This window comes from Sorex araneus, chromosome 6 (genome assembly GCF_027595985.1).
Source record: "Sorex araneus isolate mSorAra2 chromosome 6, mSorAra2.pri, whole genome shotgun sequence".
In the NCBI taxonomy this organism is placed as follows: Eukaryota; Metazoa; Chordata; class Mammalia; order Eulipotyphla; family Soricidae; genus Sorex; species Sorex araneus.
The window spans coordinates 132,397,727-132,425,348 of record NC_073307.1 but is presented as its reverse complement, the minus strand read 5'-3'; the positions used below and the strand labels follow the sequence as shown (position 1 = coordinate 132,425,348).

The 27,622-nt window shown below is 44.9% G+C and overlaps 1 protein-coding gene across 5 annotated transcripts in view; it reads left to right on the top strand.

Annotated features, from left to right (window-relative positions):
* Window positions 1–930: 930 nt before the first annotated feature.
* The window catches only part of MPPED2 (metallophosphoesterase domain containing 2), a 214,773-nt gene continuing 188,081 nt past the window's right edge, over window positions 931–27,622 (top strand). Inside the window, exons 1-3 of one of the 5 annotated variants that reach the window (XM_055143076.1) lie at window positions 931–1,399; window positions 7,118–7,366; window positions 21,494–21,516. In XM_055143076.1, the coding sequence (XP_054999051.1) occupies window positions 7,239–7,366; window positions 21,494–21,516 (151 nt within the window). In that variant the 5' untranslated portion in view covers window positions 931–1,399; window positions 7,118–7,238. Of the gene's footprint in view, window positions 1,400–2,725; window positions 3,162–6,906; window positions 7,020–7,117; window positions 7,367–21,493; window positions 21,517–27,622 lie in introns of those variants that run through there. The other 4 variants (XM_055143072.1, XM_055143074.1, XM_055143073.1 and 1 more) reach the window with 4 other exon arrangements.

Sequence of the window (27,622 nt, the reverse complement as noted above, 5' to 3'; positions counted from 1 at the left end):
GATCTGGTTGCCGTCCAAATCCTTCAGCTCTGACAATGGCATAACATCACAGGGCCACCTCATCTTTCACAGACAGCACCGCCAAAGCAAGTTTTCTAAAAGCCTTCTCAGTCTTGTCTTCTAGCATTTCTGAGTCCTGCCTTGCCTTATGCTGTTTGCACACAGTTCTAAAAAGCTTTTCCTTCTCATCATACAAAGTAGCAGGAGGGAAAAGACTGCCCTAACTTTGAGGGAAAATGTGTTTGGAGACAAGTAAATAAAATAAAAGGGAACAATTAAAATCTTTGCCTTGTCTTACCTCTTGAATCTATACGAGTTCATGGAGGTAAAGATACACATACACACACACACACACACACATACACACACATTCAGGGTTGGCCTTTTCTTTCTTAGGAACAACCCTGCAGATAGAAAGATGTGTGTGTGCACGCGTGTGTGTGCGTGTCTGTGTGATGGGATGGATGACGATGATGTGTGTGTGTTATAGGGTGTTATGAATGTGTGTGCAAGCAGCAGAGCTCTCCCCCAGGAAAGCTTCAGCCCAGCGGATGGGAGGAGACCCAGGGTCGCCTTCTTTAGTCTGAGATCAGTGGCCAAGCCGCTCCCCAGGTCTCCGCGCCAAGCTCGGGGCCTGGAGTGGTGCCAAGACTCCAGACAGCGCTGGCAGGTCGGTGGGTGGGGGGCCTTGGTGTTCTCTTGGCAGAAGACGCCCATTTGGAGGGAAAACTCCCTTTATTTTCCTGGGGCTCCGAAGCCTCCCCCTCCACCTCCAGCCCCCGCCTCCCGGGTCCCTTATCAGTTTTACGCCGATCACACTCCCGATGGTGAACTTGCAGCTCAGCTTCCTGCCTCCTGCTTGACCCGGGAGCACCAGCAGGCTGCCGGCCTCGCCCTCAGCTCCCTCCTCCTCTTGCAACCCCAGGGGCCTCGGGGGCGCGGGTGGAGGTTCGAGGTGGGGGGAGACCAGAGCGGCTGGAGGGGCGCGCGGGGGCGCGGGGTCCCGCCGGGGAGCGCGCACGGAGCGGCGCCTCGGCCGCCCTGCTTCCTGGAGCTGTGCTCCTTTGACCCCAGTGGCAGTCCCTGTCACTGCACCGCTCGCGCTCCCTCCGGCTCGCCGCGCCCTCGCTCCCGCTCCTCGGGCCCCCTCGCTCGGTCTCTCCCCAGATCGAGGCTGCTCCCGGCCTCCCCCCGCCCCCCGCGCCCTCCGCCTCCCCCTCGCCCCCCGCCCCAGCCCGCCGCGAGACCTCCAGGGTCGAAGGTTCTGGCCCGCCGGCGCCCCTCGCCGCCCCCGCACGCCCCCCGCGCGCCTCCAGCCGGCTCGGGCCGCTGGGCGATGGATCGCCGGCTCGTCGGGCGCTGAAGGCATCCCCGGGATCCGGAGCGCAGCCCGGGCAAGGTAATCCGGCCCGGGAAGGGAGGCGGAGGGCGGGGGAGGGGGAGGAGGCCGGCGGCTGGTGCCGAGCGCGAGAGGAAGGGAAAAAAATGCACACACAAAGCGGAGTCCGGGGGAGAGGTGCCTTGTCAGAGGCGCGTGCGAGGGGCTCGGAGGCTGCAGACCTCGGCTGCCCCGGTGCCCCTGACATTCGCCCCGGCCGGCGCTGCCCGAACAATTCGGACCCCGACGAGGGCTGATTTGCAAGCCCCGAGCCCAAGCGAATTCTCTTTTCGGAGCTGTCTTCCTCCCACTCCGCATCGTGTCCCCTTTCCCCCCTCGCTCATCCTCCACCGTCCAGATGCCTAGTCCTCGGCCCCCGACCTCTCAGGGGTCCGCACCTCGCCTCCACCACCACCACCACCACCACCACCGCCACCCCTCCGCCGGGGTTTCTTCGGAGAGGCGGACGGGGTGGTGGCGGTCGCAGATAGCGGCGAGAGTCCGGCGGCGGGGATGGGGGTGGGGGCGGGTGCCCGGCGAGCTGTTTACTAGAAAGTCCCGGGGTTCTGTGTTCGAGCCTCCCCGGCCTAGGCCCGGGTGCATTGTGTTGGCCCGAGCCCTGGGCGCCCGCGGCCGGGGAAGGCGCCGCGCAGCTTTGTGCTCGGGCCGCGCTCGGTGGCCGCCCCCGGGGCCGCCCGCGCGCGCGACGCTCCGGCGCGGGGCTTTTTCTCACCCGGTCCGCGCGCCCCAACCACGCTCTCCCCCGGCCGCCTGCAGCCTCCACGCTTGCAGCCTGCAGAGCCAGACCCGGGAGGGGGTCGGGGCAGGGCGGCGCGGGGGACGTGCGGCGAGGAAAAGTAACCTTTGCCGCGGGAATTCGCTACCGAAGCTTTAGTTTGGGGGCTATTTACGCGGCACCGGGTTATGTTTGGAAAACCTTGGAGCCTTTGAACTGACGTTTTTTTTTTTAAATAAAAAAATACATATTTTTTAAGGCCTAGAAAGTGAAGGGGTCATTTTTTGTTTTTTATTTTTCCCGGAGACCGGGGAGGGAGTTCGAATTAAGGCTACCACGGTAGGCTAGATTTATATACTACGGTTATCCCCCCCCCAACTCATTCCAAATTAAGTGTAAATGCGGGTCATGGAAAATGTGCAATTGATTCGAGATGCTGTAAGCAAACACAAACAGGTCAGGGTGGAAAAACAAAACTTTAAGTGAAAGAAAAGATTTGCCGTGCTTGGCCGGGGAGGCGGGCGAGATCCGTGTCTTCCACACCCCCCTTTTCAAAGCTCTCTGCCCCCTTTCTTTCCTTGCTCCGCCGCTCCTGGGGAGCAGCCGGGCAGCTTCGGGGGCAGAGTGCACGGACGCGGCGGCAGCGGCGGCGGCGGCCCGGAGCGCGCGGGCTCCGCTCCGAGGGTTCGGGGATGCCAACGCGCCCAGGAGGCTGACGTCGGGGGCGTGGGGCTGTGATGCTCCAGCGAGGATGGCGCGATGTCAGAGCCATTGGCCGCCGGTGGTCATCAATCACTCCCGGGCTGGGGGAGAGGGAGAGAAAGAAAAAAAAAAAAAAAAACGGCGCCCAGCGGAGCTCGGGGCCGCGAGCGCCAGCGCCAGGAGTGCCAAGCAGCGGCGGCGGCGGCGGCGGTGGTGGCAGCGGGAGACTGAGCGAATAAGGCGAGCTGGTGCTTCTGGAAGAAAGGGGGAGCTGTGACCCCGAGGAGGTGGCCGCGAGCCGAGAGGGCAGGGGGTGTGTGCGCGCGCGTGTTCCGATGCGTATGTGTGAGTAGTTGCAGTCGCTCAAGTCCCCCCCCGCCCAAGATCCCCAACTGCCCACCCTAGATTTAAAACAAACAAACCAATCCAAAGTAGAGAACTCCGCGCCCCCCGCCCCACCATATATAGACTGTCCTCGTTGCCAAAGGCGCGGGAGAGAAAGTCCTGCCCTTCCTCCGAAAGAATGTGCCAGCCTGTAGTCCGCAGTGCTGGAGACAAGATCAGGTGTAAGTGGGGGGTGGGGGGGTAGGGCAGGGAGGGGCCGCGCTCCGGACCGAGGTACCTGGAGCCTGGGGGACCTCCCGCCCAAAGTCCTGGCCGAGAAGCCGTTGCGAAGGCGTGCGGGCCACCTCTTGGGGGCTGAAAGATTGTTGTGCTTCGGGACACAGGGATGGACCCGGAGGGTTGCTTTAAGACCTTAGGGGCGCGAGTTGAGGCAGTGATTGGAGAGCGTTTGTGCGGCCGAAGTGGGACGAGAGCGAGAATCTGGCGGAATTGGAGCAGACGTGTTCCCAAGACCAGCCAGGCCGCCGGGCGATTGGGGGGTGGGGTGGGGGTGGGAGTGAGGGGAGGCAAGGATTAAACATGAGCATCCTTGTTTTCAAACGGAAATTGCGGGCTTCTTTCTCATAGACGCTGCCGACCAGAAAGACCGAGAGTTGTTGCTTTGAAACTTTTGGTAAATTGTACTTTCTGGTGTCTAGGAGGTGGAGACAGTTCTATCATTCCTCGGATTTTAATCCTTTCATTGCCAGTCGACTTTCAAAAGGCTTTCCGGCTCGATTCCTGGAACAGAACATTGCTAGTTGAATAGCTTAAGACGGGAGAAGTGATTGCTGTCTAGGAAATGCTAAATATGCTCACATGTTTTTTTTTAAGAGAAAATCAAACTAGCACCAGCATGAATGCTTGGCATTGCCAGTACCTTTTAATTTTTTCTTCGGGATTCCTGGCATTTAGTACCCAGTTCCTTTGTTTTGTAGAACAAATGTGTGGGAGTATAACGTGAGAGATTAAAAAAAAAAAGACCAGTCCCTTAAATATTATATGTAAATCGCAAAGTATGATGAGTATGAGAAGTTCCTACTCGAGTTAGCAGGAATCTTTTACTGCCGAAGCACATGAATCAAAGTGTTGTAGATTCATGATAGTTCTGAGCAGTGTCTCATTCTGGCTTGTTTCAAGCTCTCCCCAAATCTCTCAGGTTGTAGAGAAGGGCTACATTGTTGCCAATCCCTGTTTGTGTTGAATATATCTCACAGGTGTTTGTGTTGAATCTTCTTAGGATGTGTTCGTTTTCTGAGATGTGAGTGGGGATGAATATGGTGGATTTTTTTTTTTTTTTTAATAGAAGCCTTTTCTTGACTGGTCTGTAGAGGTTCCTGTGAAAGTTTTGAAGCTCTCTGCTCAGGCTGACATTTTCTTCAAAGGACACCAGATTAAAGAAGATAGACGCTGCAGGTGCAGACTTTCGATAAAACATTTGAAAGCGAACATGGTAAAGATGAATTCAAATGAGGTGCCAGCCACCCATTTAGCCCTCCAGAGTTCCAGGGGCCGGTGCCTGCTGATGAAAAGATGTTCCGTTTGTCTTGCTGGGGAAGAGGTGTGAGGAGGTACAGAGGAGCACTGGCTTGGAAGGCAATCGTTTCTATGTTGGCTAGGACACAGTGCTCCAGGTAGGGGTGGGAATTGACCCTGTAAGTTCTACCTCTTCCTTGCTTCAAATGGGGCGGCTCCTAGGCTAAGTATAAGTCATTGCATGGATTTTTGCGTATTAGGTATGCATATTTTATTTCTAGTTCAGTTTGCTTCATTTAATTAGTGAGCTTACCCCAGAAACATTTAAGCTGTTTCTGGCACCCAGTGCAGAGATTGTTACTGAGAGGTCACAATGGTCTAGACTTGCATTTTGTTTCTCTTGCTTCTTAATGTTCTGTATTCACACAATAGGCATTGATGGCAGGAACATAAGAATTGCCATGTAATTTTTACACCACTCTCTAATTTATGCAAACACCAAGTTCTAGCCTTCTGAAAATGTGTATTTTTCCCCCTCTGTGCTTTGATGGCTAACATTCTTTTTAATGACAGTCATTTCTATAACAGGAAGATGTTTTCATTTGTATTTACTTTTCAGCACAGCGCAATTATGCAGTTTTGCGCTTCAGTAGTGTCTCAGTACTTTGTGTCTCAAAAGAGAATTACAGTACTTAGAACAGGACTGCAATTTGAAGCAGGTGTTGTGTTTTACTGTTATGCAAAATAACAGTAAAATATAATTGTGGGGGGAAATTCAGGAAACAGCTGCAAACTTGGTATGAAAACTGCTACATTATGATTTGTAAGCAGTTCTTATAGATATCTTACATCAGAGGAGTAGAGAAAGATTTTAATTTAGTTAATCCTCCTGGCCTGCATGTCTATCAACTGGTGCTTAAAGGACTCATACCTCCCAGGAAGTCAGGAAGAAGAGAGAGAAGTCAGAGTGACACTTTGTTTAAAGTGCCAGAGCACCCAGAGGTTCATCTCTTGGCAAGGCCGTAGTACAGTAAGAACTCAGGCAAGGTGGGTGTTATTTAGCTTGCTCTGCTAATAAGAAGCCGGCAGTGATGTGAGTAGAACACTGTGGAATTTCTTAGCCTAGCTAGCATATGGAGGACGACAGGAGCCCCGGGTTGTAAAATAATAAAATAAATGGCCTATGGCAGGCCATCTGCCTTTTGCTCGATATTTAAGGTGTTTCATGCCAGATTTAAATCTAATCTTATTATTCTAAATATTTTTATTTGAGATAGCAGCTAAGATTCCTGGAGTTTAATGGTGCACATGGCAAGCATATTCTGTTGTGAAGCACTTAAAGTAAGAACATGGGTTACCCAAGGGTTACCCAAGGAGTGTGCTACCCGCTGCTTCTCTGCTGCACTCACCAGTGGCAGCAGCTTTGTTGCAGAGATTTGTTTTCCTCCGTTTTTGCACACCTGCTATAAAAATGAACACAGCCCATTTTCTGAACCCGGGACAGCAAATACTATATTGACATTGATGTAGAAAGAGCCAGAGCCAATGGAAGTGTCTTTTAAAGTATGAAACCAACTACTAAGAATGGGGCTACACCAAGCAAGAATGAGGTAGCTGATATATTGGCTGTCTGCCTTTTTTGCTCCATCCAGGCTCCAAGAACAGAGGTCATGAATGCATCCAGAGTGGTGACCCTCACCTGGGTGTGACTGACTTTCTCCAGAGTGGCTGAGGGGGGGACAGATATTATGGTACATTTGGGACAAAGGATTTTGCCTTGCCTTAGAGTGATTTGCCACATTGAAATGTTTCTGTTTCCCAGGAAGTGAACAACTACAGATGATGGGGAGCTGGTTGTGAAAGAGTAAATGCTCTGCAGAGTGGGTGTATTACATGTGTATAATATGTGTTATGAGTAACATGTATACATATACATATTTGTATTATGTGTTATGTATTACTGTCTCTGAGCACAGCACTGCAAACTTACCTTTGCCTTTGCCTTTGCTTGATGAGGCTCTATTAAGCTGAGATTTCAAATTATCATATGACACCAACTTTGTACAAACCAAACATTCCAATTAGCAGGGAAGGTTTGGAAGAGTCTCCACTTAGAGCACAAACCATTTATAGCTAGACACCATGGCAACTGTGGCTATGTCCCTTTCGTAATTCGCGCTAAGTGCCATAATTATAATTAAAGAGGAAATCTTAGTTTGAATGCCACTGAGATGATTTGCTAGCAGCCAGCAGGGTCCTACAGAGTGTAATGTCCACCCTGAAGTGCGTGCGCGATAGAGACGCCAGCAAGGTTGTGTCCACAAGGCGACCACACTTCCTAAGGTTTTTCCTGAACCAATTTCTCATCCAGGCATCACTGTTAATGTCTCTTAGAGTGAACCTCTTTTTCTTTGTTCTCATCTTCTAATTTTTCTTTCCAGACGCACACAGCTGTATTGATGAGTAGATCCTTGGGTTCAGAGGCTGGCTGAAACGCACCATGCCTGCTTCCATCCTTTGCTCTGGAAAGTGGTGAATGGCTCATGCCTAGAGGAAGGAAGGATGGCACATGGGATCCCTTCTCAAGGCAAAGTGACCATAACGGTGGACGAATACAGCTCAAATCCCACCCAGGCCTTCACACACTACAACATCAACCAGAGCAGATTCCAGCCACCACACGTGCATATGTAAGTATCTCCCCCATGAGCGTCTAAGCGTGAGCAGTCAGGAAAATAGAAATAAAATAAGAAAGTCACTAATGATTTCTCAGGGAGAATAAAAGGTACAGGATCTGAAAAACATGTGGGTCTTGCCGATTCTCAACACTACTTGGAGGAATCCTCTCCCAAGTGGAGCATTGCCACTTTTCAGAGTACTTTCATCGGGTTTGACTTGAGAACTTCAGAACCCCAGAGAGCTGGTGATTGGTTGTTGGCATTTTGAGGTTAATAACAGAGAGGGTCAAGTATTTCCATATTGTCACTCCAGTAACTTGGGCAGAGTCTCCAGACCCCCAAGTTCAGTTTTCTCTACATTGTATTACTTGCTTCTGTGATGAAATATTTATTGAAAATTTTATCCCCCCTGCTGCCCCCCCATCCCTCACCTTACCTCCCCTTTACATTCAGCTGGGAAATAGGCTTAATTGGGACTAATTGTCAGCTACTGCCAAATCCATTGTCTTGCCTGTTGCTAGTAGAACGTGTGTTGCATGCTGTAGGGTTTAAACAATGTGAGGAACAAAGGATTAAGGGATGGTGGAACACTTGGTTCCAGGAATTGTACTTTTTTTCTCTTCTCCCTGGTACTATTTAAGCCCTGTTGCGGTCTCAGGAGGAACAAAGTGTGGGAGAAATTCAGAGGCAGAGATTTCGTGGCACCTGGGTGCACACAGGCTGCTTTTCTGTTCCTCTGCAACGGGATGCGCCGGGCTTTAGCCGGAGGGGGCAATAGGTCATGTCTCCCTTGTTGGTTCAGGGCCCAGTGCTCATTCTCTATTAGACCCTTCCAGTGTCTAACATGAGTCTTTCTTAATAGGACTAAACCTCTTTGAAAACTATTGTATAGTCAAGAGATAATGGAGGTTAGGGCTCTGTTGACTTCTCCCCCCCAGCCCCCACCCACCCATTTCTGAACATGGGTATGTCAAATTCACAAGCTTTTTTTTTTTTCACTAATGCAGAAAAACTGTAGGAACTCTGCTTGCCCTCTCTTCTTTTGAGCACACACACAAACACAAACACGCATGCAGGCACAGGCTAGCATGTCTCAAAATGTACACACTACTTTCAGAAAAAAATGCTGACCTCACAGAAAGTTATTTTCTTTGCCTGGGTATTAGTGTAAATATTAAGATGCTACTTTGCAAGTACACTTTGTATGGTCAATGAATTACTTATGATGGGGTTTCTTTAATGTGGTAACACTGAAATAGCTGCATGAGCAAAAAAGAAAAAAAAATAAAGGAAATAAAGAGGAGGCTATACCTGGTTTTTGCCAGACTATTTTTAAGATTTTTTTTTTATACTTAAATGAGTCATGATTATGAAGCTGCATGATTCTAAGGAAACATTTTTAGGTGGATAAACTTTTTTGCTAAGATGGCTTTTTTGAACAGTAACTTCATTTTAAATATTTTTATTATGCTTCTGTTTATTATTTTTTCTTCAACAATGTTACTGAATTTTTGTGTATGGCCATTAGGATGCTTTTAACTCTGTCTTGCTGCTGTGACATTTTGTACTGAACAATAGTAAAGAACTTGGTGGAAGCTGGTTTTATTCAGGCAAGAGAAAGAAAGTTTTTCCCCCAATTTCTTCAAGAATGACTGTAGGGAACTTCAGCATTCTTTTTACTTGTTTGTGACCAGAAGATTCCCTGGGTGAGTAGTGAATCACAGTGATAGTTTCAGCCAGCCGTAAGAAAACCCAGGGATCAGATGAGATAGAAGCCAGGAACTGGGGTTTGCCTGGCAAGTCTTGACAGACTCGGAGATATTTTCCCAGGCTTCCCACAGTACCGCCCAGGCCCCTTCGTCTGTCTGCGCCTTGCCTGAGCTTTGAATTCCCATAGAGGGCGATTCCTGCACAACCAGGATTTAGTTCATGGTTGCCAGAGCACATGTTGGGCCTTTCCATCTCAGGAAGTTGTCTCTGCTGCTTTGAGAGACTTATGTGTGTCCCAACCCAGAAATGCTGCTTCTTTCTTCTTCACACCCAGTCAGCTCAGGCCCTTGCATGTCTGTTGAAATATGATCTCTCCCAGACTAAACTGACCTCACCCCACTCCCCTACTTGATGTTGTTTGGTGTTTATTTCAAGCCTAGTCACTTCCTAATTTATTTCTTCTTCCTCTCCATAAAAATGTAGATAATGTCCTTTTTTTTTTCCTCTGTGGTATTATTTTGTAATGTTCATTTCTTAATACAGTCACTTATGATTGGGCTTCTGAGCGGGTAGGAGTGCTCAGAAATACTCACTGATTAAATCATTGATCCATATGATTTGATTGTGCATTGACATGAGAAATTGTGATTAGAGATCTGTAGATTTTTCACTGGGATGTTTCTGTCCCCCTGAGACATTTTGCCTGCATGAAGGTGTCTGCTGTCCAGATGCTGGTTCCCCTATCCCCTGGCCTTACTTCCCAGTGCTTGGCTTCCCGGAAGTGCTTAGTGCTTCGTGCCCTGGTTGGTCTGCAATAGTTGGGCAAGTCTGATGTCTGATCGCCTTATATTTCCGAAGGGGGGGCGAGCGGAGGGGAGAGCTAGCACGCGCTCATGAATGTGTGCACATGGGAGAGAGTGCACCCTTAATCAAAGTAGAAACTTAAATTATCTGGAAAATATAAAATATTTAGTCTGAGAATTTCTTCAGCTTGGTGGAATTTCTAGCACGCCGCTTTGCTTTTAATTCCCAATTAATTCGGTTTTTATCAGCTCAGTTTTGTGACTCACTCTGGGCACTTGACTTCCTTCTTCCAAGGCTCAGTTTGCTCTCCAGAAACATTGGTGCCAAATGAGTTAACCACCATTAACTCATAGCTATAGTTGCTTCCATATTCTAGTTAAGCATCTTTTTTTTTGCCCTGAGATGCTAAGGTTAAGGTTGTGACTAAACGGGACGGAGAGATGAGCGATCATATAGGAGGTGCCTTGCATGCATCCATACCTGACACGACTTGTGGTCCCCGGAGCACTGCCAGGAGTGACCACTGATCACTGTCAGAGACAGATTCCTCACCCCCATTGATTTGTAAGATGTGACTTAGCTCAGGATTTATTCCTGGCGGTGCTCAGGAAGACCACGCAGTGCACGGGATGGATCCTGTGCCTCCTTCCTGTAAACCGTGCTCTCCAGCAGCCTGCTAAGCTCTCTTCCAGGCTGTCACCCAGTTTTCTAAGAATCATTGGCTTGTGTCTCTCCCTATGACTTCAACAATTTTTTTTTTTTAAAGAAAGCAATCTTATCTGACCTTGGGAGAGAAAATTAAAAGCTGGAGGTGACAGGGCAGAATTTAAGCCAGAATTTGTGTGCTTTTTATACCCAGCTTCTTGAACATAATATGGGATGTGATGATTGAAAATCCAGAATGAACAAGGCTTCCTTTTCCTATAGTTCCTTGTCTTTTCCGAAGCAGAATGTCAAAAAATAAGTCTGTATTTTTAATGGTGGTGGGAGGAGGTGCTAAAGGAGCTGATAGAGTTCTGAAACACCATAAAGATTTTGTATGATTTTCATTACCTGGGCCCTGATAAAATATTACTAAAGCTTTCTTCAGGAGGGGTTTCAGTCATTTCAGTTTCTGCCCTGAAAGCTCCATGTTCTGGGAGATCCCCCCCCACCCACCTGTACTCCCAAGTTCCAGATAACCGCCATGTTTGGTCACCCTACTGAAGTTAATGCCACCCATTTTGCTTTAAGGATTGGTTGCTAGGAAGCTCTATTCAAATTTTATTTCCAGTTTCAATCATTTTGCATATCGATGTGGCTGTCGGCAGTCTTGGAGCCCTACTTAGCTCTCGTTCTTTTAACCTGCTTTTGGGAGAAAGAATAGCAGAGTGGACAACATCTCCAGTGGATTCTGGCTGTTGGACTTTAGCCACCTCCTTGTACCTCTTACTGCTGTGAAACCAACCGTGGAGAAATATATTACCTTTTCTGTGTTTTGTTTTCCCAGCTGCAAAAGGTGAATGATAAAAGTAGTGCCTGTCTCAAAGGGTTGTCGTGAAGGTTAGAAACAATATTACTTCTAAAGTGCTTAGTGTAGAGTTTATACTAATAAACATTGCCTCTTGTCATTGAAGATTGGTTGATGGGTTCTGCAATTTTTTTTTTTATTCTAAACTGTCTCAATTCATTTTGAGAATCAGTGAAGTTTAACAAATGAAAAGAATAAAAAAAAAAATCACGGCTCAGTTTTGTCTCATCATTCACAAACTTTCCTGGCTTGATGCTTCTGAACAGCCTAAGCCGTGTTGGCTTTCTCCAGCCACTCAGTGGACGTGACTTCACTCAGAGCAGGAGTCCTTGGAGTCGGGTGTTCAGTGTTGATTCTGGGCCAACACACAGGGATCTATCCTCTTGGGCTGCACTCAGGGCCCTTGTATCCTGTCAGTGTCTAGGCAAATCTTCACCCCACCCCCAACCTATCACTGTGACTCTTTACAGAAATATGAAGAGTTTATAATGATGACCCAAAATCGAGTGCAGAGCTTGAACTGGGGAACAAGGATGATATTCAAAAGGAAACTGAGAATTGTGGTTTGCAGTCAGAACTCTGTATGCAAATACTAATTACTAGCACTACCACTTATGGGCTAGATAGTGCAGTGGTAGGGCGTTTGCCTTGCATGTGGCCAACCCGGGTTTGATTCCTCCGCCCCTCTCGGATTGCCCCGCAAGCTACTGAGAGTATCTTGCCCACACAGCAGAGCCTGGCAAGCTACCCGTGGCGTGTGCAATATGCCAAAAACAGTAACAACAAGTCTCATGGAGACGTTACAGGTGCCTGCTCGAAAAAATCGATGAGCAATGGGATGGCAGTGACAGTGACATTGACCACTTATCAGCCTGATGGCCCAGCTACTTATCCTCTGTATAGTGGGTTTAATGAGTCATTCAGATAACAGATATAAAATCAGATGGTCTATGTGGCCTATAGTGCTTGAAAGTGGTTGGCAGATGCTGTGGTAGTATTTAGGTTTTTTGGGTTTTTTTTTTTCTAACCCGTGAGCCTGAGTTGTGTTATCTTATTTTCAAACTATTGTAGAAACCTGATCAGTGCAACTTGTATTCATTTTGGGGGCTTTGGTCATACCCTGCAGAGCTCAGGGGTTTACTCTTAGTTCAATGCTCAGAAATCACTCCTGTGGTGCTAGGGCATAGAACCTGGTAGGTGCTGCAAAAGGAACGCATCCTAGTCATTGTACTAGCTCTCTAACCCCCAGCCCCCCAACTTGTATTCTTGCTACTTTGTTGCATGTTGCAGCAGCTGTCAGTATTGCATGGGAATTGCTAATGAAAAAGATCTGTGTAACTTTCAGGGTAGTAGGTCATGGCCATTCCTGGCCACATTCTTAAGAGTATTTTGTGTTTGACTGCTTTGAGGTTTCTTATCCAGTTCAGAAATGTAGAAGGAAGTAAATAATTTCCTTCAGGTCTGTATCAGGAATCTTTGGGATCAAAAGCAAAGTTTCAGAAGAATGCTTTCTTTCTTTCTTTCTTTCTTTCTTTCTTTCTTTCTTTCTTTCTTTCTTTCTTTCTTTCTTTCTTTCTTTCTTTCTTTCTTTCTTTCTTTCTTTCTTTCTTTCTTTCTTTCTTCCTTCCTTCTTCCTTCCTTCCTTCCTTCCTTCCTTCCTTCCTTCCTTCCTTCCTTCCTTCCTTCCTTCCTTCCTTCCTTCCTTCCTTCCTTCCTTCCTTCCTTCCTTCCTTCCTTCCTTCCTTCCTTCCTTCCTTCCTTCCTTCCTTCCTTCCTTCCTTCCTTCCTTTCTTTCTCCTTCCTTCCTTCCTTCCTTCCTTCCTTCCTTCCTTCCTTCCTTCCTTCCTTCCTTCCTTCCTTTCTTTCTCCTTCCTTCCTTCCTTCCTTCCTTCCTTCCTTCCTTCCTTCCTTCCTTCCTTCCTTCCTTCCTTTCTTTCTCCTTCCTTCCTTCCTTCCTTCCTTCCTTCCTTCCTTCCTTCCTTCCTTCCTTCCTTCTTTTTTTTCTTCTGCTTTTTGGGTCACAACCAACGATTCTCAGGGGTTATTCCTGGCTCTGCACTCAGAAATTACTCCTGACAGTGCACAATGCTTGGGGGACCATATGGGATGCTGGGGATTGAACCCAGATCGGCCATGTGCAAGGCAAGTACCCTACTTACGGTACTTACTGTACTATCGCTCCGCCCCCCCACCCCCAAGAATGCTTTAGAAAGGTGCCATTGGTTAAAAAAATGTGTGGAAATATTACTAGTTCATATTTAGGAAATAGGTTGGGAAATGAATTTAGGTGTGGTAGTTGAAAAATACTCTTCATCTTTTATTATAATATATATTTTTGAAGACTGAAAAATTCTTAGAACAACTACACATGAAAAAGAATAATTTTTCTTTTTTTAAAGAATGATTTTTTTTAAAAGGAATTATTTAGGGCCTGGAGAGATAGAAGAGCGGCTAGGGCTCTTGCTTTGCACGTGACTGACTTGGGTTCCATTCCTGATATCTCATATGGTTTCTCAGAATTGCCAGGAGTAGGGGTGGGAGGGGTGGGAGGGATGATGGGGGTCATCAGGGGAGAATGGGCACTGGTGGAGGGATGGATACTCAAGCTGTGTATGACTGAAATACAAGCACGAGAATATGTAAATCTGTACCTGTACCCCCACGGTGATTCATTAATTTTAAAAAATAAATAAATAAAATAAAATAAAAAAAGAATTGCCAGGAGTAATTTCTGAGTGCAGAGACAGGGTTAACCTCTGCATATTCTCAGATGTGGCCCTGAAACAAAGCAAACAAAAAAGAATGATCCAAAAATGTAATTTCTGGGGCTGGAGTGATAGCAAGTGGTAGGGCGTTTGCCTTGCATGCGGCCAACCCGGGTTGATTCCCAGCATCCCATATGGTCCCCTGAGCACCGCCAGGAGTAATTCCTGAGTGCAGAGCCAGTAGTACCCCTGTGCATGCCGAGTGTGACCCAAAAAGCAAAAAAAAAAAAATGTAATTTCTCTGAAAGCCCTCGTTTTGTCTACAAGATTTGCATTGAAGGCTCCTTATTATGTCAAACTCCACTTCCTTTGGGCCTTGCTTTTTGGGATGGCCCCTTCTATTTTAGGCTCTAATCAAAGAATAGCCCAAAGACTTCAGTGTAATTGAACTTGCTCATGCATGAGAAAATGAGGGCACAGCAGATACTACCTACTTCTTAGTCCTATACCTGAAGGGATGTTTTTAAGAGAAGCAGTCTCAGATTCATTTTTGGAAGCCAGCAGAGAGACTACATGAATATTTAAAAAAAAAATTGTTTGCTATACTGGATTTTATGGCAGTGTTTCAGGGCAATTGTATTCTGGTCTTGTCTTGATTGCTTATTAGCTTTGTGATCTTCAGCAATTTGGTGTCTCTGAATTTAAGGTTCCTCACCAGGAATTTTCTGGAAGGCTTTATGTAGTGTCTTTCCTATTCTATTTAGGAGCTTTGCTTTTTTTTTTTTTAAAAACAATTGTTGTGGGAACTGTGCCAGACCATGCCTTGACCGACTAACTGCCCCCCCTCCTACAGATCCCCCCCCCTCACACACACAGTGCCTGAGGTCAAACCCAGGACCTCACACTTGCAAGAAATGTGCTAAATTCCTGATTCTCTTTCTTAATGTTTGATTTACTTCATAGTAAGAACACAAATCCCAACCCTTAGTGATATTCTATAGGAGAGAGTATCACCGTGAGACATCTGGGATAGGTGGGTGAGAGAGAAGAGAAACGACTCCTCACATCAGTGAATGCATGAATGTCTAGGGCTCGGTAAAGCTGCAGCGTACTAACAAGGTAGACATTCATTTTCTGCTGCAAAGCTGGGCTGCATTAGCTGGTTGGGAAAAAAAAATTCTAAACATTTTTCTCTTGGTAAGCCACTTTCTCATTCTCATTACAAATTTATCACTGGCCTGCACATTAGCATGGCCATAATTTTTGTTAATGTTTTCAATCTGAAATTCGTAGTGGGGATGCTGAATAGCCCTTTTAGTTTGTGCTCATATACAGAGACAGGGTATTTTTCTTTTCCTCTCTCATTTCTTTTTAAAATAAGTTCCTTTCCTCATGCACTCCCTGAGGATACTAGTCTTGTGGTCCGTGACAGTTCCACTTGTTTTTTTGAGCTGAGTTTATTTCCATTCTGTGCATTTCTTTGTTTGCATCTGAGCATTAAAAAGGCCACCTAAAATTAGATTTTTTTCCTTTATTTTGTTCATATGGATTTATTCTTAGAATCCACATTGTATGTTAATTGGGTAGAGTGGTTTATGTTTGTTTGCTCTTGGTTTTTGTTTCTGCGATGGTAAAGAATCTTGACAAATATAATATCAGGTATGGTATACTTAGATTTCAAATACTGAAGTAGTTACTTCCTTGAGTAGATGCAGGTGCCAGAGAGATAGTTAGTACAGAGGATAAAATACTTGCCTTCCATGTAGCCGTCCTGGGTTAGATCTTTGGCACCGTATACAGTCCTTGAGCTCTGCCAGAAGTTATGCCTGAGTACAGAGCTAGGAGTAAGCCTAGGAGACAAAAAAATAAAATCAAGAAAAACCATGGTATAGATGTAAAGATTCAGAGGGAAAGTGTGGCCACGGAGTGTGTCAACAGAATCTTTTGGGTACAAATCTCTCTCCTGACTTTTATTTAGACTTCTTCCTCCCTCCCTCCCTCCCTCCCTCTTCCCTCCCTCCCTCCCTCCCTTCCTTCCTTCCTTCCTTCCTTCCTTCCTTCCTTCCTTCCTTCCTTCCTTCCTTCCTTCCTTCCTTCCTTCCTTCCTTCCTTCCTCCCTCCCTTCCTCCCTTCCTCCCTCCCTCCCTCCGTCCCTCCCTCCCTCCCTCCTTCCCTCCCTCCCTTCCCTTCCTCCCTCCCTCCTTGACTCCCTCCTTGACTCCCTCCCTGACTCCTTCCCTCCCTCCCTCCTTCCTTTCTTTTCTTTTAAGAGAGAAGAAATAAATGGCAAAGCAAGCTAAACAGGGAGTCTGTATCTGAGGCTTATTTCATTTTCCTTCTTAGATTTTGGAGCTTGTGGAGATGTGGATTTTAAGATACTAAAAACAGAGCTAGTACCACTTAATTGACTACGCCTTCTAGGTCGTTCTGAACTATTTCCTGGAAGGAGAAAATCTGCACATTTCTCAGAAGATCCATTCACCACTCTGTTTTGCTTTTTTCTTTTCTGTTTCCTCAGCTCTCCTAACAACTAAAATTTTTGCTTCCACTTTTGACTTTCATAGTTTGCTAGAAATGAATGCTGCATACATAGCTCTACTACTTTTACGATCGGTATGGACAGAACTACCCCACTTTTGCAGGTCCCCATGCTAGTCTGCTGCCCCAATTTTTTAAATGTAAAAAGTATGTTGGAAACTTTGTCTATGTAGAAATCCCAACTCTGCAAAAAGGAAACTCTTGGGTTTACTAGTCCTGCATATTTATGTTCTATTTTGCTTTGAAGATTTTTCCACCTTTAATTTCTTTCTGTTCCTCTGGAAATATCTGTAAATAAAATGTGCTTTTGTAGACTTTTAAATTTTCTTTCTTACCACAAATCAGGAACATAAGCCCCCCTACTCTATTTAGATTTTTTGCAGTTTTTTATTAAATAGTTTTTAAAAGAGAGAAAAATGAACATTATTATTTGTTACAGCAATCAGCTACATTTTCCATGCTCAATGTTAATGAATTTTGAAATTCTGAGATTTAAATCACTTGTGAAGTTCATCTGTTGGTAGTGATTTCTTTCAAAGACTGCATAGCACTGTGCCAAACGTGAGCTCTAGTTAAATTCATTAATTTCATTGTATAGACTCTGTAACCTTACAGACCAAATCTTTGCTAATTCTTGAATTGGAAAGTCTTTCCCCATCTTGCAATGAGCTATTTGGTGTTTCTACTGATTCACTAAGAAAACGGATTCAATTGTAGTATTTAGTTTTTAATATTTGGGCCATAAAAGCTACTTTCAAACTAACTACATTTTGTACAAGTAGTTTTAAATACTTTTTTTACAGAGACTTAAAACTAAAATCGAGAAAAAAAATTAGTCTCCTACCAGCTAAGCAACTTTTGCATGTTTTTCTAATTTCCTGAAAGGTTTAGCTTTTTCTTTTTGCTTTTTAGACCTTCTGTTTGCTTTATTTCAGTCCTGAGTTTTGGGATTTTTTTTTTTTGCTTTTGTTTTAGTTTGCTTTATCTTAGGACTTCAAAGGTAACTATAGAAGCCTCTCAGTGATTTTGTAAAAATCAAAATACTGTATCTGTTTCATTGGTTTATAGTTCGTATATTTTATTAAAGCACTATCTGCTTTTGCATATGGCTTTTGCCTGGGTAGACAGGCAGTATAAGGAGGAGGGGCATGTTCTGTAGAGAAAAGGAAAAATGGGGGATACGTGTGAAGGAATGGGAGGGGGGAGCCTAGCAGATTACTCATTAGATCATAACTCTTTTTGCAATTATGGAGTGTCTGACCTTGGGACAGACTTTAACACCAGGAGAGGTTCAGCATCCCTAAACAGCAGTCAACATGGAGATAAGACAAATTGTGCTGTTAGCTTTCTAGAAAGCACATGCCAACGCTCCATACCAAAGAATGCAGCCTGGGAAAGATTCAGAATAGCCATTTTTGATACATTGACCTGCTTTAATCTCCGGAAAGGAGCAATTTGTTCGGCCTTCTTAGGTGATTCGGAACTTTAGGTTTGTGTTTCAGTGTGTGTAGAGAACATTCCTGTGGCAAACAGGGGACGAAGAACTGACTTGTGAGAAATATAAGAATATCTGAAATGGCGATTTCCCAAGGTTCACCATCTGTGAGTGTCTAGGGGCCTTACCATATGTTGGGCTCAGATTCCGACTTTTGTAGGTTAACTTGTTTTCACTTTGTTCTTAACCCTCACATTCTGGGCACAGCTGGTAGCAAGGAAACCTGTTTGACCCAGCACTCCCTGAGATGAGAAGACTGGGGAGGGCCAAGTCTTCCGAGAACCACTAGAAAGCAGTGTTTAACCCCTGGAGAACATTCATTCCCAATTCTTCCCCAAAGCGCTGCAGCAAGGAATCAAATATTTGCCCCTGGTGAAATGGAAAGACTTTGGGTTTCTTGTCCAACAAATGGAGTGAGCCTTCCCCTGCCCTTTTCCCTCTCAGGGGTAATCCTGAGAATCTGAGGAGAGAGAGAATCAACCCATGGGAGGTTGTTTGCTCCTGGTCCTGCCCTTTGGTGGCGGGTGGGCTGCTGTGTTTTGCATCTCTCCATCTCTCTCTCCATCTCGCCCCTGCCACGATGCTAATGGCAGCCGGCACGCTCCACTGTTTATCTTGGAATTTGATACCATCAGCTTGGCAACCAAACTGGGACCTTTACTGCTCAGATTGTTTGTCATTTGTTGTTAATTATCTGTTGCCATAAATTCTGCACTTTGAAGGAAAAAAGGATTGGGGGAGAGGGCGATGTTTTTAAAATAGTTCCTCTGACTTGAAATTGGAGCTTCATTTTTCTAAGGACAAAGAAGGGGTGGGGGTGGGGGGACCGGGGTCCCTGTCCTCTGGGCGACTTGTCAGGAAATGCACTTAGGTATTCAGTAGGACCCTCTGCACTCTGCCTGGATGTGTGGTAACGTTCCTCCTGGGCTGTGTTTGTGGGAGACGGTACCTGCTTCCCAGGGAGAAAAGCATTTAACTTTATGAAGGGGGTTATGATTTTTCCTGCCAATTCTTGTTGGTGCCATATTTAGATTTTGTGTGTTCACGAGCTAGTTTCCCCCACCCTGCCAGCCCGTGTTGCCCCTCTCGAAGGTTGTTAAGGAAAGGCAGTCCTGAGTGCAAAGCAGCTTCTGCTTACCTGCCTTTATGAGGTGTTTATTTTGTTAAGTGTAGAATTAGAAAGAGCTTTCTGGCCATTAGTCCAGTCCCCACACTCAGCAGGGAAGGTTGAGTCACCTTATAAACAAACAGCCCTGTTTTGTGAGGTGCTGGACCAGGGCTGAGGGCAAACTGGAGTTCTCCCGTTCTCCCATCCCCCCGCCCCCCATACTTTATCTCAATGAAGCCGGGAATGGAAGAGCAGGGATGAGGAAGAATGGATGCCCGTGCTCTAGAGGAAGTGACTGGGAATGATGTGTGGTGGCTCAGGTGAAATCTAGGCAAATTAAAAGAAATAGAAAAAAAGAACTCATTGGGAAAATTTAAAACAAATAAATGGAAGAGAGGTATAGCTAGAATCCAGACTCTCTCCTCCCCGACCATTGGAATGTGCTTGCTTCGTTCTCTACCGCTGGCATTTCTGCTTACTGTGCAGGGATTGTAATGTACACTTTAATAGGTGGCAGCCGAGGCTAGGGTAGATGATGCTTGGGTCTTCAGAAAGCATGTTGCCCTGTGTCTGTATGCTCCGTGCATTGTTGTGGTTGGAAGTGGTATTAGTATTATTTTGGTTCTCCATGTTGGTGTCTAAAACATTCACATTGGCTTGTCAGCAGAATTTTGAAGGTGGCCCTTGCCGTCCTCAGTGTAACTTTTTTGTTTCTGTCAAATTGAAATATATCTCATACTCACCCTCAGCACTCCTTCTTTGAGACTTTTTAGGATAGTGCTGTCTCCCCAGAGATCTCCCTCACTGGGAAGGAGAGATGGAGTGTAGGGTAACCTACTGATGCTCAGGCCCAGACTTAATAAACACTTCCTTCAGCTCCAGGCCTGCCGCCTGGCTGGGAAATGCTCAGAGATGGGCCTTTTTTCTGGACTTGTGGAATTTGCTTGCATCTGCTGCCTTCACTTTTCACAAAATCCAAAATGTGCTTTCCAGGCTTCTAAGGAATCCTGATAATAGAATTGTCCCTGAAATAAAGTAGTGTTTCTGCATATGCTACTTTCATTTTTATTTTATTCTCTCCGGTGCTGTTCTCAAGGATGTAGGGTAGGGGCGTGTGTGCCGTTTTAGAACACAGTACAATCAGACTTGATTGTTTAAGAAATGAATATTGAATCAGTTTCACACTTAAGGAATAGTTTGAGTATGAAAAAAAAAAGTGACATTGAGTTTGAGGGAAAAATGTACCCTCAGACTGCTCTGGGGGAGACTGGGAAAAGGATTTAACACTTTGGATTTTTGAGAAGCCATTAAAACTCTGATGGGATCAGGTTACCTGTCTGCACGTCTGAAACACGAAACTCTGGCCCTAAACCATGCAATTGAGTTAAGCTAAAAATTTCAAGTCCCCTCCATCCCCCCCTCCCCACCCTCCACCCCCAGGGCCGCTGGGTAAGCCTCATTGTGGATTGCAAAATGATTTCCTTTGAGAAGAGCAAGACTACAGTGAGGTTTTTATGGCCAATTTAGCGTGTACAGTGGTGCCAGCCAGACATTTGGCAACAGCTAGCGCCAACTTTGGTGATCTGTCCACCGATTTTTCCCAAGGTCTTCAATCCTGTCTGAATTTGGAGCACTGACGCTGAAGGGAAGATAGGCTGTTTAACTTTTTTAGGCAAGCCTCCTGAATTGCTCATTTTTAAATTTTCTGAGTGGAAGGGCCCTGAGAGATGCTGGGGAGCACAGCAGGCTGCCCTAAACACAGACCCTCTGAATGAGCCCTGCCCTCCCTCCTCCAAGCTCCTGCCTCCTTCCATCCTCCCACTCACCTTTCAGGGGACCCTGTTCTTCTCTGTCTCTCTCTCTCTCTCCCTGAGGTAGGTGGACCCATTCTGTCAACTCAGACTATTTACAAATCATGTTGTTCCTTAGTCAGACTTTTGCATAAATGTATTTTCTAATTGTTTGTGTGATGTTTGTCTGTCTTAGGGCTCTCCCCTGTGTGGAGGCAGCAATTCTGTCTTGATTTACTTTTGTCTGGGTCCACAGCACCCGTCATAGTACTAGGCACATTCTAGGCATTCTCTATACACCTGTTGAATGAGTGGATGAGAATTGATTTGTCAGGGATTCGAGGGAAGCTAAGTGCTGCCCAAGAAGTGTGCACTCCCTGGTATTCATTCATTCATTTCAAGAGCTGATATTTAGAGTTGATGGTATAACGTGGCTTTAAAAAAGGGTAACTTATTTAAGTCTCCCGTGTTTTTTTCAGGATGGAGCTGGATGAAGCTCAGAGTGAGTATTTCTGATACTCCTACACTAATGCTGTCATCTCTCCTGCCTTCAGTTGACACTTAACTTGACAGTAGTGATCTCTCATCTCTAACATAGGAAATATGTTCAAGTTTCACTTTCAACTTGGCCCGAAAGATTTGGGTTTCCTATATTGTTTTCTAACTTAAAAGCTGAGGAATTAGAAAGTGTACTGTTTTAACTCTACGTCGGTGCTTATTAATTGATTCTGTTTGACATCAGTAATTATTGGCTAGAAGCATGACATCAATTAGGATATTTTACCCTGATTACCGGGAGTCTGATTGACAGTTGCCCCTATTATGAGGCCTTCCCTGAAATGAAAACCAGGAAACCTGGTCATCTTCGATCATGGAAATAGTGCATTTTGCTTAATGTGAACCGATTTTTATTCTCCTGTGTGTGTTTTAAATAACTTTACTTTTGTTCAAAGTAGTAAAATCTCAAAGATCTTAGAGAATAATTTAAGAAATATGTGACTGGGTTCAATACAGATGATACCATTATAACAAGAATTGTTTGTTATCAGATAATCAAGGAATCTTTTACTATTTTTAGTTAAAGGTAGCACTGCACTGTAGCACTGTAGTCCCGTTGTTCATGGATTTGCTCCAGCGGGCACTAGTAACATCTCCATTGTGAGACTTGTTGTTACTGTTTTTGGCATATTGAATACACCATGGGTAGCTTGCCAGGCTCTGCCATGCGGGTGGGATACTCTCGGTAGCTTGCCGGGCTCTCCAAGAGGGACAGAGGAATCAAACTTGGGTTGGCCTCGTGCAAGGCAAACACCCTACCCATGGTGCTATCGTTAAAGGTAAACAAAAATAATTTAAATTTAGAGTACAGTAATGCAATTCTGAGTATGGGTGACTAAACAATAAAACCTCTTGAAAACCAAATGATCAACAAAAATCTTGCTATAAAAGGCAAAGCTTAAATAATTTTCCATAGGAGTAACTTTAAAAGGGGAGGAAAAAAGAAATAGAGATTTGCACTGGGTTTGCTCCAAATGTGCTTTGGGGTAGGAATTTTTTTTTTCCCCATTTAGGGCCACACCTAACAGTGCTCAGGGCTTACTCCTGGCTCTGCACTCAAAGATCACACTCCTGGCTCTGGGGACCATATGGGGGTCCCAGGACTCAAACTCATGTTGGCAGCACTGCAAGGCATGTGCCCTACCCACTGTACTATCATTCTGGCCCCTGGATTTTTTTTTTTTTTTAATTAGCCAACTGTCTCCCAATTTTCTCTGAAACTGTCCCTTTGTCTGTGTCTACTAAAGAAGGTGTAGTCGAATTAGACTTTCTGGACATGTCCTTTGGCCATAGACCTAATTGAATTTCTGCACTTGTGTCCTGGGCTGTAGTTGGGGGAGCTCTTTGGCCCTGCAGGTAGTGCCTGCCTCTTTGATAAGTCCCTTTAGTGACTGGCAGTGACATTGTTTAGGTAAAGTATGGTTTAGTAATTGAGGAGTCAGTTCTCCTTAGGATAGGAAAATCTTTCTTTAAAATAGGGAAGACACCAAAATCCACATGTGCAATTTAAATGAGCTTGTATTCTGCATTATAAATATGCACCGGATGCCAAGTAGAAAACCGGAACACTCTCTCAGGATGCTGTTAGGGCCAAGCGGAATCTCATTAGGGACAGCTTCAAAGATCAGTTCCTCGTGTCCATAAAAACAAGTGTAAATTATCTGGTGTGCGCCTGCTGTTAGCAGTTGCCGTGTTGCATTATGCATGATTCTAGACTGCACAGAGAAGACCCAGGCCGCACAGAGTGGCAGTATATGAGGTGTTTTCCCCGCCCTTCCTGAAGGATGAGGAGATGTCTATGTATACATGTTTTGGTGCTGAGTCTTACATTTTGGAAATTTATTGGCGTCTTTGAGTTAATGAAGGGGGCCATATATAATCTGCCCCTGCATTTTTGATGAATTGGAGTCAGTCCAGAAAGGCATGATAAAGGTCTGAATTGTTTAGATGAACAACCAATATACTCAGATTTATGGATCTTGTTTGCTCGCCTAGGAAGTCAGATGAGGGAGCCATGGATGTGTTGGATGGATGTAGAATTTGGGGCTTTTTTTTTTTTTTTTTTTTTGCTTTTCGGGTCACACCTGGCAATGCTCAGGGGTTAGTCCTGGCTTCGCACTCAGGAATTACTCCTGGCAGTGCTCAGGGGATCATATGGGATGCTGGGAATTGAACCCCGGTCAGCCGTGTGCAAGGCAAAGGCCCTACCCGCTCTGCTATATCGCTCCAGAGGCATTTATTTCTACCCTTGGGGGCATTTGTTTCTACCATTCTTTCTTCCTTTTGCTCTCTTGGTTAGATTTCAAATATAAGTGTGACTTCGAAGTGAATTAAGAAAGGGTAATCAAACGTACATGTTTTGGTAGTAATTTTAGATTCATTGCCTAAGGGTCTGGCAAATCTTCCTGTGTGTGAGGAGGAGAAGGGGTTGAGTATAGTGACTAAGAACATGGACGTTTGAAAAAGCAAAAGCAAAAGCAAAAACAAAAACAAGAAAATAAAATAAATGATATAAAAAAACTAAAGTACAAAGCAAAACTGAAAAAAAAAAAAATGGATGTTTGAACTAGATTGCCAGCGTTTGAGCCCTCTCCTGCCCTTTGCTATCTGTGTGACCTTGAGCAAGATACTTTCCCCTTGCTGTGTTCATGTCTCTGAGGGGGCAGTCTTAGAAACCAGCTATAGGGCTGCTGTGAAGGTTCAACCAGTTGATTTACGTGGAAAACTTAGAACAATGGTGGGGCACGGGAAACCTCAGCATTGTGTTCGCTTATACTGGTGTCAGTATTTTGATCAGAGGGAGAAGATCAGAGACTGATGCGGTGTGGAGGGCTCAGGCCAGTCAGACTGGGAGAGTGTACAGTTGGCATGTGTCTTTTGGGGCTAAATTTCCCAGGGAAATAAGAAAAGGAGATCTTGGGAAAAGGGTAAGGCATAGCAGGAAAGAGATAGCGTTCTTCGTGTTGGGATAGGGAAAAGTGTCTACAACTTCCCTTCCCAATTATTTCAGTGTCCAGGCCCAGAGCAACAAAAAATAAAAACCTATGGGAGAAAATGCCAAAGAGTGGCCTTGCATAGTACATGCAACTTAAATTCTTAAACCATCCAGCACTGGTTCCCTAAATTGTGACAATTATTTTGGCAAGTCTAAGAGAGTAGCCACAGATGTCAGTGTTGCTTCCTGGGATTGGAAGCTTCAAGAGGGCAGCAGGAATACTGGCCTGCCAGATTCCCTGCACTGCTCATAGGCCCCATAATTAAATTTATCTTCCACAAATCAAAAGTCTTCAGTGTGTATTTCTTCGGTACTTTTGTCCTCATAGTATATTTTCTCTAAACTTAAATCTCATTTTCTGCAGAGTCATCCCTACCCCACCCCTGGCTCTTACCAACATTGCTAGCTTCAGTTTTCCACCTCTGCCTCCTTTGGTCATTCACTTGTCACCAGCTGTAGAGTGGTTTGTTGGCTGCTCTCATCATGTGGACCTTAGTGACCGACTCCTTTCACACATCTACTTAGAAATGAGAACTTGTAAATGATTTGAGCGAGGGAGGAGTTGTTTGATTTAATGGAGTCAGGGAAGTGATATATCATCCAGGACAGGAAGGAAATGAGGAAGAGAAGTCTAAGGTTTGGAGGAAGTTGGGTGTCATTGACAAACGTTTCAATCTGAGACCAGAGAGATTGAACAGAGGGTAGGGTGCTTGCTTTGCATGTGGCCAACCTGGGTTCAATCCCTGGTATCCCATATGGTTCCCTGAGCACCGAAATCACTGTGATCCCTGAAATCAGAGTCAGGAATAAGACTTGAGCAGAGCCAGGTATGCGTCTCCTAGGCTTTTGTCCCCTGATGCCCGCGCACTAGAAAAAATAAAATGTTTCTATCAGTGAACCAATAAGCATTTCTTGGACGTGGCGTGGGAAGTAGGGCATGTGACTGTTTTGCTTACCATTTTACCCCTAAATCTTTGCATGCTATCTGGCACAATTAATAATAATAAAGAAATAAAGAATCAAATGTCTTCTTGGATCTTGCAATCCAAAACCAGGCAGAATGTCAACCCAATGCTTGGGGTTTTCTCCTTAGAGACAATGAAATGTGCCTAAATTTAAAAATAACTGATGAAACAATCATGCATGCTTTTTGTTAATAGAATGCCAAAGGGGCTTTAAAAAAATTTGTGTGCTATACTGACTGAATGGAAAGCACATGAGTATGTCCAGTTGGCAGCCCAAGGAGGTTGAGTATCCTGGTCAAGGTCACACAGGATTTCTGGTTTCTAGTACCATGTTTTATTTTTTTTTGACAGTAAATAAAATTTAAAGAACTTACGGTTTAGGTTAGACAATAAATCCTGAGTGGAAGTGAGTGAGAATTTCTTCAGGAACCCACCTAAAATATGTCTTTTGGGAAGATACCTGATTTACTTGCATTAAGTAGCTTTTCAGTTACATTTATTCATTTTCATCTGTAGAACGTATAATACAGGGTAGTCAAGATATCTTCAGCTCTGGTTCTTCTCCCAAACATGAAAGAAGGTAGGATCCCTGTAATAAGCATCTCCGTTTAAAAAAAAAAAAAGGAGCTGTGTTTTTTCACTGGTGGATCATGTGTTGCTTTCATTTCATAATTCATAATCATCTCTTGTGTTCTTACATGCTTGTGACCCATGGTTCTTGTCAAGTCTGGCAGCGTCTCTGGACCTCCGGGCTCTAGAAACCACTGCTGTTTCCTGCTCCCAGCCTATGAACACTTGGACAGCAATTACATTTTTGCTGGGATGTGGGGGATGAGATGTGCAAACCATATGCCATGGGATTGGAGAATGGCTTCCCTTCCAAACAAGTCAAATGGTTTCTGGCCCACTGCTTCCGCTGTGTGAAAATGAACTTCTCGATCTTTTTCAGTTTGTAGACATAGACATGGAAGTTTGAATGCTTCCACAGAGTGCATTTTTAAATGAAGTTCAATTTGAGTTTAGTTTGAGATCTGACTCTGGTCTTGGGTGTCCAGAATAATTTCAAAGGCACCTCCGCTTGGAGAACTTTCTCAGAGTTTGCTGTTTGGAAATGATGTCTCTGACCAAAGAAAAGTGGTGGTATTGCTATTGTACAGAAAATTGCATTGTCATCCCTAACTGGTATTGGCATCATTTGGTAGATCATTGAAGTGTATCTTCTTTATTAGCTTGAGAAACACTATAGCCACAAGTCACTCCACCAGGAGTATTTCTGGCCATATGCAGTGTTCCTCTTTGGATGACTTTGGTGGCAACCCTTGGTGCCAGGTGCTGCAGATCTAGATCTAGCTAACAGTGAGAGTCGCCAGCTGCCTGGGATGTTAGCACAGTGACTGGCACCTGGATGTTGGTCCAGTTGTCAAATCAGAAATGCTTATTGAAGTGCAACAAACTTCACATCAGAGAAGGGAGAATTGTTCCAGTTGTTTTACCTTTATCAGTAATGCGGAGGTGACATCTGGCAATAACTTAATCACGTTCAGTTCTAACAATTCAACTGCCTAATAGGGAATTTCTGGAATAAAAGCGCTTGATAATTTAATGATGATTAAAACTTTCTGCAATGCCCAAGAACCAAAATTGCTAGGCTGACCAGTTCATAAAATACGTATTATGAGGAGTCCACATAGTGTGACTATATCCTGGTTGTAGCAATCTGCATTTCACCTTGGAAGTTATATATGTCTGTTGTTTCTGCTTAACTGTATGTGTGATATACACATGCACACACACCACAGGCAAATGAATGTTTCAAATCAGACCTAGAGGAAAGTGTTCCCAAACACTTTCTGTGATTGAAAAACAAACAAAACACTGGACATTATTTGTGTGCAAATTGAACACTTAGGCTAAGGAGTACTTATCCTATTGTTAACCTTGTTTTCTAATGGAAGAACCTGACAAATAAGGGTTTTAACCTAGTGGGTCAGCCCAGTTTACAGGTTTGCTTCCCTTTTCTCTTTTTATGGAAATGGAAAGGTCTTCAGCCAGCTTGTTTTCTTTTTGTTTCATACACCGGTGGGGGTGGG